Source organism: Phaseolus vulgaris, chromosome 8 (genome assembly GCF_051622355.1).
Source record: "Phaseolus vulgaris cultivar YP4 chromosome 8, ASM5162235v1, whole genome shotgun sequence".
Classification (NCBI taxonomy): Eukaryota; Viridiplantae; Streptophyta; class Magnoliopsida; order Fabales; family Fabaceae; genus Phaseolus; species Phaseolus vulgaris.
In genome coordinates this window covers 2,076,160-2,097,010 of record NC_143505.1, presented here as the reverse complement: position 1 = coordinate 2,097,010, position 20,851 = coordinate 2,076,160, and the positions used below count along the sequence as shown (strand labels likewise).

Sequence of the window (20,851 nt, the reverse complement as noted above, 5' to 3'; positions counted from 1 at the left end):
TATCATTCATATAATAAATATAGAATATTTTAATATTGTGGCTCATTTTTGAAAATTTATTTATCTTGTAAAAAAATTTAACAAAAGATTAATAAAAATGAAAAAACATATTTAACTCTACTACTATTAATAATAGTTAATAATATTTTTATTATGGGTTGGGGTAGTGGGGTGCACACGCATGATTTCATGTGACAGCACCAGCAGGCCATGTTGCTACTTCCCTATACTATATATCTACCCCTAAACCAAAAGAAAGGGAAAAGAAAAACAAAGAGATACCCCACAAAACCAAAATAATATGCTAAAAATAACTCAATCATAAATAATTCACAAAGTTTAGCATAAATTATACGCATTGATGATCCCGCAAAATGTAAAGGAGTATGAGTTGTTTATTAATATGTCAATTTACATTAAAAATATACAGAAAGCAGTAAGATGATTTTTATATTTCAGTACCAAAATAAAATATAATAATAAGATATGTGTTGCTTCTGCGTGCTATTTAGTTTAAATGGCTCTGATACCATATTACAAAGTCTACTTTAAGTCTAACTCAACAAATCCTATAAAACTGGCTCGTGAGGTGAAGTTCACCTACTTATATACTATGAAATAATCTAATCTCTAATTGACGTGGGATATTCAACACCTTTTAATATATATATATATATATATATATATATATATTAGGTTTTAAATATGAATGAAATGATTTTACAATTTCATATATATATTAATATAAATGTGATATATTTTTTTATATTTTTAATATAAACTAAATCAAATGTTTTTACTTAATTTTTTTTTTAAAATTATTATTACCAGTATGTTTTTAACAAATTTTAATATTTTTAAAGAAAAAATTGTCAATAATTAAAATAATAATATAAACTGTTTATGGTAAATCTAAAATGAAATTTAAAAAAACACTTACTTTACAAGAGTTCATGTTAAATAAAACTAGTCTTTCCCTCTATTTTTAATAGACATATATCACAATTATATTTTAATGAACTGGCACTCCTCCAATTTTTAAATTTTAAACAAAAAGTTGAATAATTTAATCAATTCTCTAATATAATGTTATAACATTATGTGAGTGAGATTAATATTTGATTTAGTAAGCTTGGGGTTACTCATTGTTTGGAGGAACAACAACAAACATTACACTATAATTTCAAAAGCACATTCCCCTCTTTCATATTATTCATAAAAGAATAATTGTATTATTTAATTTATACTTGCATTAAAATCATATGTAATAATAACTTAATTTTAATTATATATTTTATAGTTATTTGTGAAATTTAGAAGTATATTAAAATTAAGAAGTTTTTATAGTTTTATTGGATTCTTGTGAAAACTATTTATTGAATTTTTAACAAACACGTTCTAACATAGTTTTTAAAATGAGAAATACATTAATTTTCTAAAAATTCAAATTTATTGTATAAATTTTTATATAAACATCTTTCTGCTAAAAAAAAATTAAAACATATTTGTTCATATAAATCTTTATTGTTAATTTATATGATTTATAATTATATAATATATAGATTCGTGTGATTTTAGAGATTATTCGTATCTTCGTGTCCATGTTCGTGTCGTATAAGTCTTTACTACATAGATTAATTATCTTTAAAAGATATAAATTATAAAAAAATAAATATATATTTAAATTGTTCTTACTCTTAATTTCTAAATGCAATATTGTATTTATGGAAAAAATAATAGCTATTTTTGTAAGATTAAATTTTGTGGAACGTGATTTCTTCTTCTAGAGAGCTTGAGTGATGTACATTGAACGTGAAACATAAAGTCATGAAATGAAATGTGCAATATTAACCACAGTATATACATTTTTGTCATTTTCTTTGATTTTCCAAGATACTTAAAGACAAATTGTCACATGCTCATATTAAATTTTTTTTTTGTTGAAAATTTCAGATAAAAGTACAAGCAAATGTAATTTGACAAATTATACTCTTTTTTTTCATTTAAAAAGTGTGTACGAAAAGAAATAAAAGTGATTTGAAGGCGACAATAATATTTGTATGATTCAAGTGATATTTTGTACTTAGTAATGTCGAAATAAGTTGAACTTCACATACCAATTCATTTAACACGTGGATCAAAGGATTAGTAAAATTAGGTTTACCTACTAATTTCATTTAATAAGATAATATTTTTATTAATGTGAGGTTATTCTTATATTACTTATATATATATATATTTATTTATTTTTTTTAAATAAAAGCTTTCATGTTAGACATCATTATGCCATTTAAGATCTCAGCTAGGCTGACACCTCAAGTAACAACAATAACAATCATTTACCATCACATGAAAAAAGTATTATTAAACAAAAGAAAAAAGAAAAAAAATACAAAAATACGGGGGACTAGACCAAAACCCATATGTTAACAAAAACGATACATAGGTAGACTATACCTATTTATAAAGAATTATAAGAACAGACAAGGTGGAAGCCTATTATACCAAAGAAAAGATTCTCTATGAAAAAATCCTAAATTAGCCAACTTATCAGCACACACATTTCCTTCACGAAAATTATGAGTAACTGTAAACCTAATTTTGCCACAGTAATTAAGACAAGCATTCCATCGACTACGAAGCACCCAAGGAACATTTGTCTTAGCAGTAAACACAGCACAAACTAAAGCAGAATCACATTCCAGCCAGACATTAGTAAGCCTCATCTTTTGAGCTTCCTCCATAGCATGTATAACCCTATAAAACTCAGCAACCAGAGCAGTATTTATATTTATCTATTTAGTGGATAATCTATAGTTTATTAGGAATTGAATTGGAATAATTTTTTTAATTCCATTTTAATTGAAGTCTTAGAAGAGTGGCATTGACTATGTTCTAAAAAATATTATTGAAAATAAATAATGTGAATAAAAGAAGTTAGTATATTTTTGTTGGGTGGTTGATTTGACATGTTGGGCAATAGGGTGGTGCAATAGACACCAATGCGTGCTTGTTAGCGTGGACCCTACATCACTTCTATCGTGCGCCCCAGTTTTATCGTCTCCTACTACTTTCTTCTCTCTTTTCTTACCACTTCAATTGTTAAACCAAAATTAATATATAAGATCATTTCTCTTTATAAATGTTTTTAAGAAAAAAAATTTAATTTTATTCTTATTAATATATTTAATTTTATTATTTTATCTTTTAATTTTTAAAATTATAAAAAAAAATATTTTATCATTTTATATAAATCACTTGAAATTAAAATTATTTTTTAATTTTTTAAATTAATATAAAGAAACATTTTTTATATACAAATTAACTCATTATTTTTTATTTTTTTAAGGACTTAAAATACAATCTTTATAGAAGTAGTTTTTTTTAAAAAAATAAAAAACAACGACACTTTTTTTCGTTATTTATTTATATGTTATTTTTTAATTTTTAATTTTAACTTATAGAAGATGAAGATTATTTTGATATTTCACCGTTTCAAGTTCATATACATTACGAAATCTGTGTGTAAGAAATTAGAAAAGACATAAAAAAATAAAGATTTGTATAAAGTGTTAAAGTTAAATTCCTATCATTATAGCAGAAAATAAATTTAAGAATTTATTCTGCGACTAAAACTAAAAATACGACAACTTCTCTTTCATCAATATAATATAATTATACTTTACAAATATTATGCTTCCCTTTGTTATTTATTTTCTACAAATTGGATATTCATTATTAATTATGTTTAAAATTTCGGAACAGAAAAACATCATTAATAATAATATATTGATTAAAAAACTGTTTAATCTAAAATCCAATAATACCTAGCATCTTCCGAAAGAATCGAAAAAACTAAGACGAATAAGTTTAGTCCTCCCACCGAAACTATTTAATACATTATTATAAAAAATGTATATAATTTAAGTTTTATATTTTTGGATTTAATTATGCAATGTTAAATTGTATATATATTAAAAAATTGAATTGACCTTATCTTTTGTTATATCCCATTGAATCATGATTAGATTGCGTTGCTATTGAAATAAATAATTTTATAAAAAAAATTATATTCCAGAAGAATAAAAAGGAGCCCATTTCTACTTGTCTCATGCAATTATGCACACCCATATAACCTAGAGTAACTATATTTTATTCCTTTTTTTGAAAGTTACACATTATTTTATTCCTAACATGGATTTTAAGTCAAACATCGTCTCTTCTGTTTTGTTTGGACGCAGAGAAAAAAAATATTAATGAAAAGAAGAAAAAAAGATTTATCTTTTAATGAAATTAAACTATTTTTATGTCTTTTAACAAAATAAGAAGTGAATAGAAAGACAAATTTATCACTTTCACATTTTTTTTCTTAATGTCTTGTAGAATAAAAGTAAGAGGAAGATAATAGAAATAAGGATTAATAATTTATTATTTATCAAGTTGAGTGAATTTGTTATATGTGTTCTGTTTTTGGATTCAGATCAGCTCTTCTATGAAGGTTTAAGTGAAGTGTTCTCATGTTTTTACCTTTATATGGTGACTTCTGTTAATCTAGATCATCGCAGAGAATGATAAAAAAATTATATATTATTGAACAATATTCATTATCCAAGTTGTTCCGCTTAGAAACAACTACGCAATTAACCATTCTTGCACATAATCATGAGCTTATTTATTAATTTTGTTTTTCTTAACCCACTGGCTCACAGTTAAGAATTGAGTTCAACAGTTTATATACATCTTTTTCTCTTAATCAAAGTTGGGTTCTAACGATTTATATATACTTTTCTCCCTTAACCGAAGTTGAGTTTAACAGTTTATATACATCGTGAGAAAACTCCAAACTCCAAAACAAACAATATACCTCGGATGCAGTGATTGACTGAGTTATACTATCTCAACAGACTTGAGGTCGGAACAATCTTCTTTAGGAGATTTATTGGTTAATAGTGTTGGACTTACTATGTGAACTAAAAATAAGATCAATTCATATTATATAAGTGAATGCAAAATTTATCTTCATGTCGGTTTTCACTTCTTAAAATGGTATTAAGTCTATTTTAACACAAATTACGAGTTAACAGGTCTGAACGTGAAGAGGTGGATTGAAAATCTATACTAAACATATAATCCATTAGAGATTAGAGATCAGATCAATTCAGAAACAGAAAATATATTAACAGAACTGTACTGTATTTTTTTCTTTTCTGAAGGTAGATATGTTTTATTGGCCAAGTTGGATGAAATCAAATGGAGATTAAGAATCAAACTACAAATAGAATGTATGCGCAGAATCATTTTCATAAACTTTGGTTGGATCTAGTTTATTTTATTCACAGCATAATCTGGACCACATAATAGTTAAATCAAACCATTGTTTTAATATAATACAGGCAAAAAAGGAAAGTGCAGAAGAATCCTTGTGTTCTAAAAAATATGTGTGCAATAATAACTAACCCACTTAGAAATCAAGATTATACCTACGTTGCTACGTTTATGGCTTAGTTAGATAAGATGAATCAGCCTTTATCCTTTTTTGGTTTCTTAAACATGTTTGAATTTCGTATTCAAATAGGCTTAGGCTTCGGTTGTCATTGTGGGGCAAAACCAGTTTATGGTAATCACGTGCCTGTGAGGTCTTCTGTTACTCTCATTTTTAATGTACCTATCTACCATTTATGAAAACAAAGCATGATTTCTGAGGATTGACCTCAAATTTTCTCATTTCTTGCGGCCAAGTGGAGTTGAACATTTGATAAAGTCCAACTTTAGTTAAACCACAATCTCCTTAGAAAACAAAATTTGGATTGTGGGCTGAAATTAGATCAGGAAAAGGGTGAAGAAAGCAGTAGCAAATTCAAGCATGCAAACAAGTAATAATATAAAATAGCAGTGATCATTACAGACAAGAACTTGTACTTTTCTTCCAACCCAATTGTGGATTAAGATAGGAATTGTAATGTAAACTCAGTTGACATGTTGTATATGAACAAGACTTACAAACTAGTTGCTAGTTGCACTTAGACTTCAACTTGAACTAAAAAACACAAAAAAAGAACAAGGGCAGAAAAATTTAGCATATAATCTAATTCAAATGGAGGGTTTAGCATTTTGACCAAATTCACCAAACCAAAGAATGGTACAAGTACAAAGTAGAGTACAAGTACCAACAGATGAAACAGGTTAATGAAAGACATACTGATAAGCCTCCCAGTACGTGTACAATAGTACAACATATATACTCTTGTGCTCATTCACACAGGATAGGAAAAACAAAGGGAAATACTTCAATGGAGAAAAAGAGAAGGAGAAAGTAAGGAACAATCAATAGACAAGAAAAGAAAGAGGAGTCTAAATCTGTCTGATGATATTGTTGACCAACCAGTCCACTTAATCAAATTCACACACCAAGTGCAGGGAGAAAGCATTTTTCTAAACTAGAAATTTGGTTCCTGTTTTTCAATTAATTTTAAGATTTTGTTTAGTGGAAGATGCAAAGGAAGACCATTCTTATTCATTAATTTCCACTATACACCAGCATTATCATTTTTTCCACTCAGTTGGGTGGTTAAGTCCAAACTCATCTCTCTTTTTCCCTGAATGAGTAATCTGTTTTCGTTTTATGGAAAATGATGTAACCAAACTCAAGAAACTACATGAACTCTTTTACCATGTCAAGTATCATATTTTGTCAGAAATGAAATGGATTTCATGCCATGGATAACAACTGCTTGGAAGAGAAAGAGAAAGATACAATCATTGTATGATATTTTTTTTTATTTAACTGATGTTGATAACGCAATGAATCTATTATAAGCAGTTGGAAAACTTTAAGGTAAACAGAAATCAGCCTTATTGTAAAGAAGTGGCAGTATGGAACTATTGGCTCTGTGATTGGAAATAGATCAATTTGTCAACACCATTTACCCTTATGAATTCTTTTCAGGTTGGAATCATGTTATCCCAAAGGTTCATGATATAAGCTAATGAGTGAAAGAACAAGAACTGAAGTGAGATTTTGAAAAAGTATGGTAATTCATGGTGGTAACTCTTTCCATAGTTTACTTTCAAATCTTTCACAGAGATTCACAGTATCTTGTTTCAGCAGAAACAGCTTTTATGGACAACCACAATAATAGGTCAGCACAAGGGATAGTTGCATAAGCTTAGTTCAATAAGTTATTGGATAATATTCTGGTCACTACTACTATAACTTTTTTTTAAAGGTCTAGATTGTGCACATATCTCACCTAGTTTATGCAGGTATCTTTTCCCAAACAGAGTACCTTTATATGATTTTAACACTATACAATGAATATCAGAGTCTGGTACCTGAAGTATTTCTGCCACATAATTGGTGTGAGGAGTAAAAGCTGATCTTTCTTTTTGCTTGAGATTACTATTGAAGCTGTCATTACCAAGACGAAATAAACAACTAGTACCTAACCATAGTAAAATAACATAAGTGGTTGATCATCAAATATTTGGCTTCTAGTTAAAATATTATTGTATTTGGAGGATCCAAAAGGAGTGGCTCTTGAGTCATCATATATATGCATATTCATAAACCCTTCTTTCTTATTGCTCTTGGAGACTAACTTGCCTTTCCCAATCTCCTTTTTCCTCCAAATTTGTTATGTCATTTGAGTGAACATTATCCAATCCAACACAGAATGAGCTTGGAAATAACACATTACTGCACACTTAGTATAATAAATTGACTTCTGGAACATGTATTTTTTCTCTTGTGCCTGCTTTTGCCTAAACAGTCTTCCAATTGAATTATTATAGTCCCCATGATATGAACTTCCTTTGTCCATATGATGTAAGCATATTTTGTCCAAAATGATTATCCATTAACCCAAGTTGCCTCCCCCACGTTGCGTCACCCATGTCTATGTGCCTCATGTCTTTCTCACATAGCTTGTTCAATGAACCTCATACCCCACATACCACATGAACACACCATGCATGTCACATATGCACATAAATAAACACCACAAAACACCACACGCTTCTTTTATTTAATTCTAGAAAACCTTTGGCCAAATCCGTTTTTCACCATATACCTTTACACAGACAAAAAATATAGTAAAACCCTTTTGAATACAAATACCCTGTTGCATAAAAACTCATCAATAACCTTCTTTTTCCACTATTCTTCAGAAATAAGTTACAAATAACTTGAATAAAAGTTAGGTACTGTCTTCCTTAAAGCTAAATAGGTTTTTTACAAGCTATAGTGAATGCATGCTTATCCAACATTCGATTGCAGTAATACTACGTTAAACTAGCATTATAGTTGATGACAGATAACCTTTTTTTCTTTCTAAACTCATAATCAGAAGTTCTATCCTTCAGTTTTGTGTATGAAAAAACATTTATTAAAAGAAATCAACCTTTAAATTGATCTTATTTTCTCAAAGCTTAGTCATTAGTCATTGACTCTAGGTGAAGAAAGTACCATAATTCCAAAGAAAAAATTACCACATTAACATATGTGCTTGACATTTCATCAATCTATGCTTAGAAAAAACGAAACTCATACTGTTACTCTGGCCACATTCAGTGGGGCCATTTCACCAATTTCTCTCCCTATATATACTCAGCTCACTCTTGTTTTCTTCATCTCCAATAGCAACTTAGTTCTATTAATTCTCCATCAGTGTTTTTCTCCAAACCCTGCTATCTTTTGTTCATACTTATAGTGATACACAAACCATGCAGGCCAGTGAGATCACAGGACTGAATTATTTACTACCTTCAGACCCTTGTCCTTACCCGGGTCACTACAGCATGACTCAGAACACCATCCCCGCATTTCAACTTCACAAACTCTCAAACCAATTCTATGGTTTCCAAAACTCTCATCAAGGGGTGGCAGAATTCAGCTCCCCTCAGTCCTCATGCATCAGCAGCACCTCCACCTCTGATGAAGCAGATGAGCAGCAGCTAAGTCTGATCAATGAGAGGAAGCACAGGAGGATGATATCGAACCGTGAGTCAGCACGCAGGTCACGCATGAGGAAGCAGAAACACCTTGATGAACTGTGGTCACAGGTGGTTTGGCTGAGGAATGAAAACCACCAGCTTATGGACAAGCTGAACCATGTGTCTGAATCACATGATAGAGTTGCTCAAGAGAATGTTCAGCTGAGAGAAGAAGCCTCAGAACTTCGCCAAATGATATGTGACATGCAGCTACATAGTCCATACCACCCTCCTCCTCTGAGCCCCATTGAAGATGATGTCTCTCCCTATGTTAAATCTGATTCCTCAATCACTAGCTCCTTGAACCTGCTTGGTTGAATTTGAAGTCAAGGCCAAAGTGTTTATCATCATATCTCTTCAATTTTTCTTCTCCCTTATGTGTGTGAATTGTAATGGAAGTACAAGTAGTAGTAGTAGTCTTTGCCTCCCTTTTGAGATGTATGAGGTGAAACCATAGCATAACATAAACGGCAATGACATGTTTTTGAGTTTCTAATTTTAGTGTGCGCTCATAAATTTTGCCACTATCTTCCAAGTTCTAATGATATGTTCCAAGCAAAAGCATTATTTAAAGTGGCTACAGAGATATAAACAAACCTTCTGTGTTAATTGTTAGAAGAACCAACAAGTGGGGCACTCTGCATAATCTAAAACACCATCATAATACTGGCCCAGAAAACAATTACAAAACTCCCATTCATGGTCTCATCATCCAGTTCCAACAATCTCAAAAAAAATCATAACTGATAAACTAATCAACAAAATATGAAGCCAAAACATGTCTATGGATTTTACATAGATGTTTAGAGAATGAACTTTAAATAGCTATTGTTCTAGACAAAAGGGACAAAGGAGGAGACGGACTTAAGCCCAGAATATTCAAGATAGTCAAGAGTGAGTGCACCCTCAACCAATGTGTAAAAGTTTCAACTAATATGTAAAAGATGATCTACCCTATGTCTTTTAAGATATATATTTTAAGATATATATTTATGGCCATGATTCTACTATAATTGGTCTTTGTGACTGATTAATTTAGAATCATCTACCCTAAGTTTTTTAATGTCTTTTAAGATATATATTTATGGTAATAATTCTACTATAATTATACCATAATTGATCTTTGTGACTAATTAATTTAGAATCCCTTATCCGCGTCCAAATAATGTCGTTTGAGAATAAGATTCAGAAACCGATCATCGTCATTATGAGTCGGTTACAATACTATCACCCTAGAACTATTATCAAATTCAACAAACTCGTCATCTACAATATTTATTTTCTGTCTGCAATGAGTTTTTTTTTTCCTGAAATAATGTGATGTTTTCTAGTTAGATGAATTTTCACAAGATAATGAAACACAAGTGTCCTATTACATTAATAGTTCCTAGAACAACGTTAGTGACATAGTTTTTGAACATCATGTGTTGAAATACACGTATGATTAAATAAAATTGATGTGGTGTAAGTGGTGAAAATGTATTGTTAGTGTTGTGGAAGTAATTATGTCAGGTGGAGGCGAGTGAAGGGGAAGCAGGAAAAAGGGAGTGCAGTGGTTATTGGGTGACGATAGACATAGTTGCCAAAAAGAAGAAAAACATTTGGACAAGCTCCCCACTACACTACAATATCCTCTCTCTAGTGTATCATGGATAATGGTTTTTTTTTTTCTTCCATTTTATAGATGTTAATGGGTCGGTGTGAATTTAATTGTGTTTTATTCTTCTTTAAAAAATTATAAATGTATAAATTTTAACATAAAGTATTAGTAAATAAAAAATATTTTAAAATTTTCAAATGAAATAAAGATATAATTTGAAATCAGTTTCAAAGTTATAATTTTATAGAAGTGTGCTATAATGAAAACAAAGTTCTACTCTGTTTAATCACTGGCTTTTGATGAAAGAGAGATCAAAAGAAAAAAGAAAGGAAGAAATGTGACAGATTAATAATTGATGTTATGAGAGAGGACCAGAGAAAAAAATAAATTGGACTGAAAAGGAGATGTATATATATATAATTTGAACAAATATTTTAGATTATTTAATCCATAAATAATTATTAAAATAATGATTACAAGTTTATAAAAATAATAAATTTGAATGCATTTTCTGATAGCCTATATCAAAATCTTGAACGTTTTTTGTTGTGTATTTGAAAAAAGTGATTTTTTTTTAAATAATAAATAACTTTTGTAAATATATTATATTTAGGAGATGGGAGAAAAAAAGTTAGGGGGTGGAAAAAGAAAATGTTCTACGTTCAGTGTAGGGCTTTCTCTTTAACCACTGGGCTTTACGAGTTTGGGCCCAGTGATGGACGTTTCTTTAAACATTGTGCTTCAGATATTATTTTCTGATGCAAAATTAGAGAAAATATTTAAAAACATTATTTAATCAAATATTCAGTGAAAACATTCAACAAAAAGAGAATACGTTGGTCCAAAAAAAGTCAACTCAATTAATTATTTAGTTGAGTTATATTCACATTAAATTAAATAAATCAAAAGACTAAGTTACAGAGGCAACTAAACTCATTTTGACCGAATTAATGGTTGACTTTATAATATTAAACTTATTTTAATCTCTCTGCTTATATAAGTTTTAATTAAAAAGTGCACCCTCTAACAAATTCGTTTGAATAATACTATATTATAGAAAATGATAAATTTTAATTATATTTTTTTTAATTTAAGGTTTTTAATATATATTAAATATTTATTATAGTGTTAAAGGTATTATTTTAAATATTTATTATGGTGTTAAAGGTATTATTTTAAATATTTATTATAGTGTTAAAGGTATTAATTTAAATATTGATTGTAGTCTCAAAGAAAGAAAGAAAAATGGAAGTGCAGTGGGTCATATGTGAAAAGGGAGACTGTTATTGGGCCTCACTCTGACCCAATTTTGAACTAATTTTTTAATTTAAGAAAAAATTTATTCCATAAAAAACTATTCCGTTAAAATAAAATAAAAAACGAGTTTTCAAATAAATATTGAATATTTTTATTAATATTTTATATATTAATATTTTATTTTATTTCTATTTATTCTTATTTTTATTATTTTGTAACTGTTTTTTTATATATAATTTTTTTAAAAAAACGGTTAAATATAAAGAAAATTTTCCTAAATAACCGTTTTTTTTAAACAGTTTTGAATTTAATTTTTTATTTGTTGTTTTTTTTTAATCAGCATAACAATTTTTTATTTTATTTACGAAATAATTTGAATCAGCTGTTAATTTATTTATGAAATAATTTCAATAAAATATATTATTATTTTTTCACTTTTTATTGAATAATTACTTATAATTCCATATTTATTATTATTATTCTGTTTTTATTTTTTTATAAAAATTAACTATAAATTTATAGTGTAAATAATGGTATTATTTATTCAATTTTAATATTAAAAATAATTACATATAAATTATAAAAATAAAAAAATACGGATATACAGTAGTGTTTCCGTTAGTTTTTTTTTAAAAAATTATGTGACATTTTAAAAACTAACAAAATGTTTAAAAAACTATCATAAAAAAATCTGATGACTTAAGAACAGTGAACGGCGTCGTTCCTCCCACCGCGTTTCACCTACCCCCAATTCCAATTGGTAGCTTTCCAACTTTGACCCGCAACTTTCATCTACTTCCACTATTTTTATTTTCTAATTATATTATTAATGATTAATCAATTAATTAATATAAGACAATTTTAAATATAAAATAAACCGGAGAAAAAAGATAATAAAATAAATTTTATTTTTCAGTAGGTCCAAAAATTTGGCTGCTTGGCCTCGTTTTCAAGTTTCAACTGCCGCAATAATGATTTTTTTTATTGCTAATCTTTCTCCCTTTTATTATTATTTTTTATAATTGTATTAATAATTTTTCCGTCAGATAATTAATAACTAATATTGTTACTCTTTATGATTCTTATTTAATATATATATAGGGCTTGTATCCCACATCTTTTCACCCATGTTCTGTGATTCTGTGGCCATAATTTTGCTGTGATTCGGTTGAAATTTCAGGTTTGTCCTTTAGATTCATTTTTTCCCTATCTTTTACTTTTTGAGATTCACTTTTAAGATAATGTTAGTGTGTTAACATGCACTTAAGATGTTTGCAAAATTGTTATCTTAATTTGGCTGGATTTATTCTTGTTGTGATTTGTTGGAAATAAAGAGTGTGATTGCATTTTTTTTTCTGGGTTTGATTGTTGATCTAGGTTTAGGTTTCTAGGTTTTTTACTGATCTTCAGGGTTTGTTGAATGTACTGTAAGATCTTGTAGAACTTGGTTGTCTTTCTGTAATTTTTGGTGAACAAATAATTGCTTTGGATTGCAACTCGATTGTGTACTATTATTTTGTATTTTGGCACTTTTTGGGATTTTTGAGTTTTGAGACCGAGGCTTTTGCTGGATATGTGTAAACCTAGGAGTTCATGCGGCTTGTTTGGTGGTTGGGTTTTAGTAGTTCGCACTAATTTTTTAGATTAATGAAGAGAGCACACGAGCATTAAGGTACTCTGATGTCTGTATGGCATGATCGTAGGGTTATTTTGCAATCTCACTTTTTAAGAATAAGTTTGGTAATCTTGCTACGTTTTTATCGCTGAATATCTTAGAAGTCACCCTTTCTTACATTTCATACATTTATTATTGGAATATGTTCAAGATTGCTGTGTTCGGTAGAAGTTTAATTGATGGCATTGAGAGTTATGAATCTAGCTCTAATTGTCTTCCATCGTAGTTTATAGCATTTTTTGTTTTCATTCAAATCAGAAATTCACGCCAGTTTTTGTGTACCTTGTTCTTATTATGCCATTGGATTTGAATCATTGAACAGGAGGACAATTATGGCTCTACCCACAACGAGAATAGGCCTGGCTGGACTGGCTGTTATGGGCCAAAATCTAGCACTCAATATTGCTGAGAAAGGCTTTCCTATTTCTGTTTATAACCGAACTACATCCAAGGTTGATGAGACTGTAGAACGAGCAAAACTAGAAGGAAATCTTCCAGTTTATGGCTACCATGATCCTAAAGCTTTTGTTCTTTCCATTCGAAAGCCTAGGGTGGTAATAATGCTTGTTAAGGCTGGGGCACCTGTTGACCAAACCATTAAGACCCTGTCTGCCTTCATGGAAAAAGGTGACTGTATAATTGATGGTGGTAATGAATGGTATGAGAACACTGAAAGAAGAGAGGAAGCAATGTCTGAATTGGGTTTTCTCTACCTTGGTATGGGAGTTTCTGGGGGTGAGGAAGGTGCTCGTAATGGTCCCTCTTTGATGCCTGGTGGTTCGTTTGAAGCTTTCAAAAACATAGAAGATATTCTTCTCAAGGTGGCAGCTCAAGTCCCTGATAGTGGTCCTTGCGTGACATATATTGGTAAAGGTGGTTCTGGTAATTTTGTGAAGATGATTCACAATGGTATAGAATATGGTGATATGCAGCTGATTGCAGAGGCTTATGATGTGCTGAAGTCAGTTGGAAAGTTGTCAAATGAGGAACTACAAAGTGTCTTCTCAGAATGGAACAAAGGAGAACTTCTTAGTTTCCTGATTGAAATCACCGCAGATATATTTGGAATTAAGGATGATAAAGGAGAAGGATATCTTGTTGACAAGGTTCTAGACAAGACTGGCATGAAGGGTACTGGTAAGTGGACTGTTCAGCAAGCTGCTGAATTATCAGTTGCTGCTCCCACTATTGAAGCATCATTGGATGCAAGGTTTCTGAGTGGCTTGAAGGAGGAAAGAGTAGAAGCTGCAAAAGTCTTTAAATCAGGTGATATTGTGACTGATCAACCTGTAGACAAGCAGCAGTTGATTGATGATGTTAGGAAGGCTCTTTATGCAGCCAAAATCTGTAGTTATGCACAGGGAATGAATCTGATCCGTGCAAAGAGTATCGAAAAGGGATGGGATTTGCAGTTGGGTGAACTGGCCCGAATTTGGAAAGGGGGTTGCATCATTAGAGCTATATTCTTAGACAGAATTAAGCAGGCATATGATAGAAACCCTAGTCTGGCAAACCTTCTTGTTGATCCAGAGTTTGCGAAGGAAATACTTGATCGCCAATCTGCCTGGAGGAGAGTTGTTTGCCTTGCTGTCAATTCTAGAATCAGCACTCCAGGTATGTCTGCTAGCCTTAATTATTTTGACAGTTACAGCAGGGAAAGTTCGCCTGCTAATTTGGTGCAAGCTCAGCGTGACTACTTTGGTGCTCATACATATGAAAGGGTTGACATAGAGGGCTCTTACCATACTGAGTGGTTCAAGCTTGCCAAACAGTCAAGAATTTAGATCACTTTCTTTGAGCCCATCAGGATTTCAAATAAATGTAATGTTTTCTGCTCAGACTGTGTGCTGAGTTGAGTTTACATAGCCACTATGTGGTGAAGTGTTATTATATTGTTTCCAACTGAGTTGCTTGATGTTCCATTCTCCAAAAAAAATGTTGTATCTTTGCGGATAGTGTTTTGTGCTTGATACAAAAATTGGCCCCAGTTCGTGATGCCCTTTTAATTTTCACATTAGTAAACTTTCCTTTAACACCATGGATACATGTTATGTTACAGCAGGAGTTGAAATATTTTATTTCGAAGTTAACTTGATTTGTTTGATGTTCATCTATTGTCAAGAGCGATCAAGTTTGGCGAGTTAGAGAATATTAAGAATATCAGTGGATTATCTCAGAATCTATCTCTTGATTTATTCGGGTTTTGCTTTAATATTTGTGGGCTTGGGCTTAAGTACTAATTTTTGCTTCAGTTTTTGGTTATGGGAGAGGCCATCGGTTTCAAACTCTGCCATCTTTTTCTCTCCCATTTCCTCCACTTACTCCTTGTGTTTGAATAAGTTAGACGCCACTGGAGTAACATGCAAATTCATACTCTTTTTATGCTCCTTAGAAAAATGCATACTTCTCTTTTTCTTTCTTTTCTCATTTCTTGAGTTTGAGCTTAGATTTTACAGTTTCCCTGTAAATATTTTATGTCAGGCCTTACCTACCTAATTGTTACTATTCTCATTTTTAAAAAAATTATACGACTTTTTTTTATGATTTAATTGAAGATTATTTAAATTTAACATTGAAAAAAATAGTGGAATTATGACTAATTTTATCATGATCGAAATAGTAAATCTTGAATCAGTGTCTTGAAATGGTAACTGATATTTTGAACACTATTTAGGAGTGGTTCAACTTTCCTTTTAACTAGTTTACATTTAGCTTTTCTTATTTCCACTCCCCTCTAAATCTACCTTGTGTTTGAGCTAGTGGTTAGAAGTAACTGTGTACTCATATTTTTCTTTCTTTGAAATTTTCGTTTTTCTCTGTTGGTGTTGAGCTTCTTGGCTGTTGTTTAATTTTCTTTGAAGTCTTCAGTGTCAATAATGAACTCAATGATTGAGAAACCCATATTGATTTTTTCAATAATGAGCTCAATGATTGAAAAGCTTTTAATGTTTCTTGGCGGAATCAAGGATTGGCACAATTCATGTGCAACATTTACACAAATAATTTTTTGTCGCAATTCTTGTTATTTAGAATTAAGGGCACTGCAACTCTTGTTGATAGTAAACTCTCTAAAAGAAGTATTTGTAAGATCTCAGGTTTTACACATCATTACCTTTACCTGCGTTACTTGCTGTCAACTGATATGCAAGAATCTATTCAAATCAGAAAGCGATATTGCAAGTGGTGACAAACCAATTGAGTATTTAAAAATAACTTATAAACTCTGAAAAGTGACAAAGTTCAGGGTGAATGGTATGTAACACCTCTCTTGGAAACTTTATAATTGGAAACAGCTACGAGCAATGCAGCAATCCCAGATCCTGATGCCCTCAAAATTTCCATTGAAGATCTAAAGTAGCAGTTATTGATATTATAAATGTGAAATATGAAAATCATTTACGATTAATGTTCCAAGTTAACAATGACTCACCATTACCATCTTCCACTGAACCATGAGGTCTTTCACCAAAGTGCTTCCCATTGTTTCCCTTCTTTGCTAAAACGTGGACAAAAGAGAAAAAACAAACTCTTTTCTATCTTCTAAACAAAAATAAATAAAATTCTCTGTATTGGTTTTATATGAGTGCGACCTTTTATGATTCCTTTCAAGTCATGTGTTCCCTCATGTTTTTATGTCACTCATACAGCCTAAAACTTGTGATTGCCTTGCTGTTGCATTCGTGTCCAATCTTTGGAAAGTTAGTTCACATAACCAGCCAATGCCCTGTCACTGCAACAAAGCTTTAATTGCTTCTAGTTGTCATTTGTGTAACTATGTGAAACCTTACCATCTTTCCAGCGGAGCATACCCCATTCGTGCTGCATACCATTTGGCAGCACAGACACATGCATGCACGAATCATTATTGGAAGGTTTTTGATAGAAAATGCTTTCTTCCTTTTGTGCTATTATCCTCAATCTTTTGGCCACATCTCTAACTGCCCCCAGGCCACTTTTCTTGTGTCATGTTTCTTGTTTCTTCTGTCAACCAGCTCAATACAACTTTTGCGTACGTAATCATCAAGAGAGTTTCAGGTTCCAATTCAACATTCTTGCTGCAGTTAACTTTCTGCTTTTTACCTCTTCATCATCTTGATTTGGAAATTTCACATTTAATGTTTTTCAACTACAACGTCCTTTCACCCTTAATTAAGTTGTGTTTTGCATCAATGATGATGATTATGTCTTGATGGATGATCAGACATTTCTCTTCACATCTGGCATGAACTTCTATTTTGAACCGAGGTAAAAAATAAAGTACTCCTAAAGTGTGAGTTACATGATAAAAGATTTGACCCTCTTCTCTATAATTCCTCACTCTCGAACTTGGAAGTTAAAACCATCAGTTATTTTTCAGGTGGTGTTATTTGGCTTGAATACCACTGATAATGCTTCAATTCAAGCACAGTTGTGGTGTGTTTCTCATGGCTCAAGCATTTATCCTCTGGCTTCGAAGTTTGTTTCCACATTCAAAGAATAACAGCACTCAACATAGAGTTTAGTTTCAAAACGCGTAAAACTTATGATTCATTACTTCAAAGAATGTTTAGGGATATTTCCTTTGGGTAGAAGAGAGGTGTGAGTACAAATCAACAAATTCAAATTATGTAGATGCATGGTTACAAAAATCCCAGCATCATATACAATGGACATTTTAATCATTTTTTACTTCTGCTGTCAACGCGTTTCTTCTCCTGTTTGTTTGCATTCTTCTTCGAACACTTGCTTCCATGATCTTGTTTATCTTTCTTAGAGGCCGCGGTGCCATGACTAGTTTGGCTGTGACCATAGGCATGGTGATAATGAACAGGACCTGAAGAAGCATCTGAAGCCATTGAATCATCACTTTCTGCATCATCTACTTTGGCCCCTTGCTTCTTTCTCCTGTTCTCACCATAGATGTCATGATATCCATAATTTTCATTGCTGCATCCAGCATCATCTTCCTGCATGGGAGAGGCAATATACATAGTCCAACCAGATTCACTACTGCTACATCCTTCTGCACCACCCCAGATTTGTTTAAAAGAATCCATTGAGGCAGGAAAGCTGTATGTATGCCAATTCAAACCAAAAACAACACACACTGGCAAGGAAACACACAGGAACCAAGAATGAGAATCTATAGCTGATGAATGAAAATCTACATGGAACTTACATTAATAGAGATTCCTAAATAGATTGCTTGATATCTGCTGCTTATCTGTTTGAGCTGCAAAAAAGTGTGTAAAGGGCCAAAAAAGTTTGTGAAGTGAAATGGTAGATGCAGTGTGTGTGTGTGTGTGCCAAGGGCTTAAATTCAAGGAGGAGCCAGGAAGGTTCCTAACACATCTTAAAATAATTTGAAAGCATCAATTAAACAAAGGGAATGTTGGGACTGCCATCTTTGGTCATAAGAAGTATCTATAAATAATATTTTTTTAACCTCTGCCTTTTCCATCTTAAATAGGACTCTGACTTTTATTGCATAATACAGATGTCCCAATAGCACAATGTGCACATCTGGAGGGAATGTAAAATCCCTGTCCTTGAATATGCTTTGAGTGCCTTTTCACTTTGTGTGTATCCATCATTGCATCAAATTCTTTGTCTTGTCTGTACAACACAGGCCAATCTATCTCTCAAACCATGTGTTTTTCTCTTATAATTTTATCAGTATGCAGTGTTTTGTTCTTCACTAATCCATATGACTCATAATTTTACATAATTTTCTCTTCTTATCAACTCTTTTTTTACTCAATTCAAGGCCATATTTACAAAGACCGAATTCAGTTTCAGTCCATCAATCAAGTACATGTTGATTTAGATAGGTATCTTATATTATGAATGAAGTTTATAGTTGGTAGCCTTTGAAATGAGAAGCTGGGAAGTCTTTTTTAATGAACATTGATTAGTTCTCAAATTTATACTTAAACTTTAATATAATATGATGGCAGGTCGTTGTTGGTAAAGGGTTGTTGGCTAAACTGGTTTAGGTGTGATGTGATCGTGCTAACCACAAAGTTAGACCACGTACAACACCTACTAAGTTTGCCCTAATGGACTTAACTATTGGAGACCCTAATTACTTCTTTTATGGATAAATCTTCATCATCAAATAACAAATCAATCAATTTAAACATACAACAAAGCTATTATTCTAAGTTTGATAATGTTTGTGTGACCCATAAACCTCTTTTTATGTTTTAAAGTTTAATTAAACCTTTAAATTTTAGAATGTTGATATGTTGACAACTTTTCCAGATTATAACTGATAATTTTTTTACTAAAATGGCATAATTTTAAATTTTATCAGTCAAATTCAATGTATAGATGTCAAAGTGATATTTTTCTAAATTTTAACATCACTTAAACCTACCAAAATGATTTCACACTTATTAATTAGCATAAACTTGTTTAAGTAGATGACTGAACAGGGTTTCCAAGGCTGTAGGGTGGGAAAATGTAGGACAAATTGTAGATTAAATTATTTGGGTAGGATAGGGAACAGACCTACCTTATATAGGTTTTGGGGATCCTAAATAATTTTTTTTAATTCTTTTCATAATATCATATGGATTATGTGTACTAACTAACTCTTGCCATAAAAATATTTTATATTTTCTAAGTAGAAATGCCTAAGAAATCTTATTATTGTTCATAATAGTTATATTTAGCTTGAACACGACTTCTCTAAAAGATACTTGTGATTCCTAGAAAGAAAAAAAAATCCTCAAATCTAATATTAAGTTTTGTAATTTAGTTTACAGAATATTTGTAGCAAAATTATTTTTGTTAAAGAATATGAGTTGTGTTACTTGCAAACACTTCTGCTAAATCCATTGGGCTTGTCATTTTATGGGCCGAAGAGAAAAGCCTTGTCATCTTTAGAAAGATAAACCTTTTAGCCCAAATAAAAAATATATGAATAAATCATCCTGAACTATATAGTTTCCATGAATATATAAATCACCTGTCATTAATTTTTCATAAACACTAAAATACACTTTAATTTTTCCCCCTCTCTTCACACAGACACAACCAAAACTAGAGCCAAAGAAAAAAAAGTAAAAACAAAATATTATGTTCATAAATGGTTACCCTATTTCCATTTTTGGTTCATTCATTGAACTTGAAAGAAGTAGAAAAGATAACCCCAAACCCAAAATCACAATACTTTTAATTAAAACATTTATGTTTATCCCATGCTAACAATAAATAAAATATTAACTTATAAATAAAAATATTTATGAGATATAATGTCATAAGTCAAGATGGCCGAGTTGGTCTAAGGCGCCAGTTTCAGGTACTGGTCCGAAAGGGCATGGGTTCGAATCCCATTCTTGACA

General features: G+C 30.9%; 3 protein-coding genes, 1 long non-coding RNA gene and 1 other non-coding gene across 8 annotated transcripts; 4 read left to right on the top strand and 1 right to left on the bottom strand.

Annotated features, from left to right (window-relative positions):
- Positions 1-8,612: 8,612 nt before the first annotated feature.
- On the top strand, positions 8,613-9,487 carry LOC137826449 (basic leucine zipper 43). The gene has a single exon (XM_068632412.2). The coding sequence runs from the start codon at positions 8,722-8,724 to the stop codon at positions 9,307-9,309; it is 588 nt and encodes a 195-aa protein (XP_068488513.1). The 5' UTR covers positions 8,613-8,721; the 3' UTR covers positions 9,310-9,487.
- Positions 9,488-12,544: 3,057 nt separating this feature from the next.
- LOC137824470 (6-phosphogluconate dehydrogenase, decarboxylating 2) lies at positions 12,545-15,561 on the top strand. Of its 3 annotated transcripts, XM_068630121.2 has the most exons (3): positions 12,545-12,608; positions 12,950-13,028; positions 13,846-15,561. In XM_068630121.2, exon 3 carries the CDS (start codon positions 13,856-13,858, stop codon positions 15,305-15,307), a length of 1,452 nt encoding a protein of 483 aa, XP_068486222.1. In that variant the 5' UTR covers positions 12,545-12,608; positions 12,950-13,028; positions 13,846-13,855; the 3' UTR covers positions 15,308-15,561. The 3 variants fall into 3 exon arrangements, with proteins under 3 accessions (XP_068486222.1, XP_090150775.1, XP_068486223.1); XM_090294649.1 differs by lacking the exon at positions 12,545-12,608 and having other exon boundaries at positions 13,027-13,091; XM_068630122.1 differs by lacking the exon at positions 12,545-12,608 and having other exon boundaries at positions 13,027-13,520.
- A 1,732-nt stretch (positions 15,562-17,293) lies between these two features.
- LOC150025336 (uncharacterized) lies at positions 17,294-18,191 on the top strand. 2 transcript variants are annotated; one of them, XR_016515236.1, is made up of 3 exons: positions 17,294-17,395; positions 17,516-17,768; positions 17,881-18,191. It is a non-coding gene; the product is annotated as an uncharacterized LOC150025336 (long non-coding RNA). The 2 variants fall into 2 exon arrangements; XR_016515235.1 differs by lacking the exon at positions 17,294-17,395 and having other exon boundaries at positions 17,434-17,768.
- On the bottom strand, positions 18,021-18,820 carry LOC137824471 (protein SOB FIVE-LIKE 3). The gene is made up of 2 exons (XM_068630123.2): positions 18,682-18,820; positions 18,021-18,609 (listed from the first exon to the last, which is right to left on the bottom strand). The coding sequence occupies exon 2, from the start codon at positions 18,557-18,559 to the stop codon at positions 18,182-18,184; it is 378 nt and encodes a 125-aa protein (XP_068486224.1). The 5' UTR covers positions 18,560-18,609; positions 18,682-18,820; the 3' UTR covers positions 18,021-18,181.
- Positions 18,821-20,770: 1,950 nt separating this feature from the next.
- TRNAL-CAG (transfer RNA leucine (anticodon CAG)) lies at positions 20,771-20,851 on the top strand. Its single transcript has one exon. It is a non-coding gene; the product is annotated as a tRNA-Leu (tRNA).

Excerpts from the sequence above, each read along its gene's own strand:
- LOC137826449 (XM_068632412.2), top strand. The coding sequence starts at position 8,722 with ATGCAGGCCAGTGAGATCACAGGACTGAATTATTTACTACCTTCAGAC.
- LOC137824471 (XM_068630123.2), bottom strand. The coding sequence starts at position 18,559 with ATGGATTCTTTTAAACAAATCTGGGGTGGTGCAGAAGGATGTAGCAGT.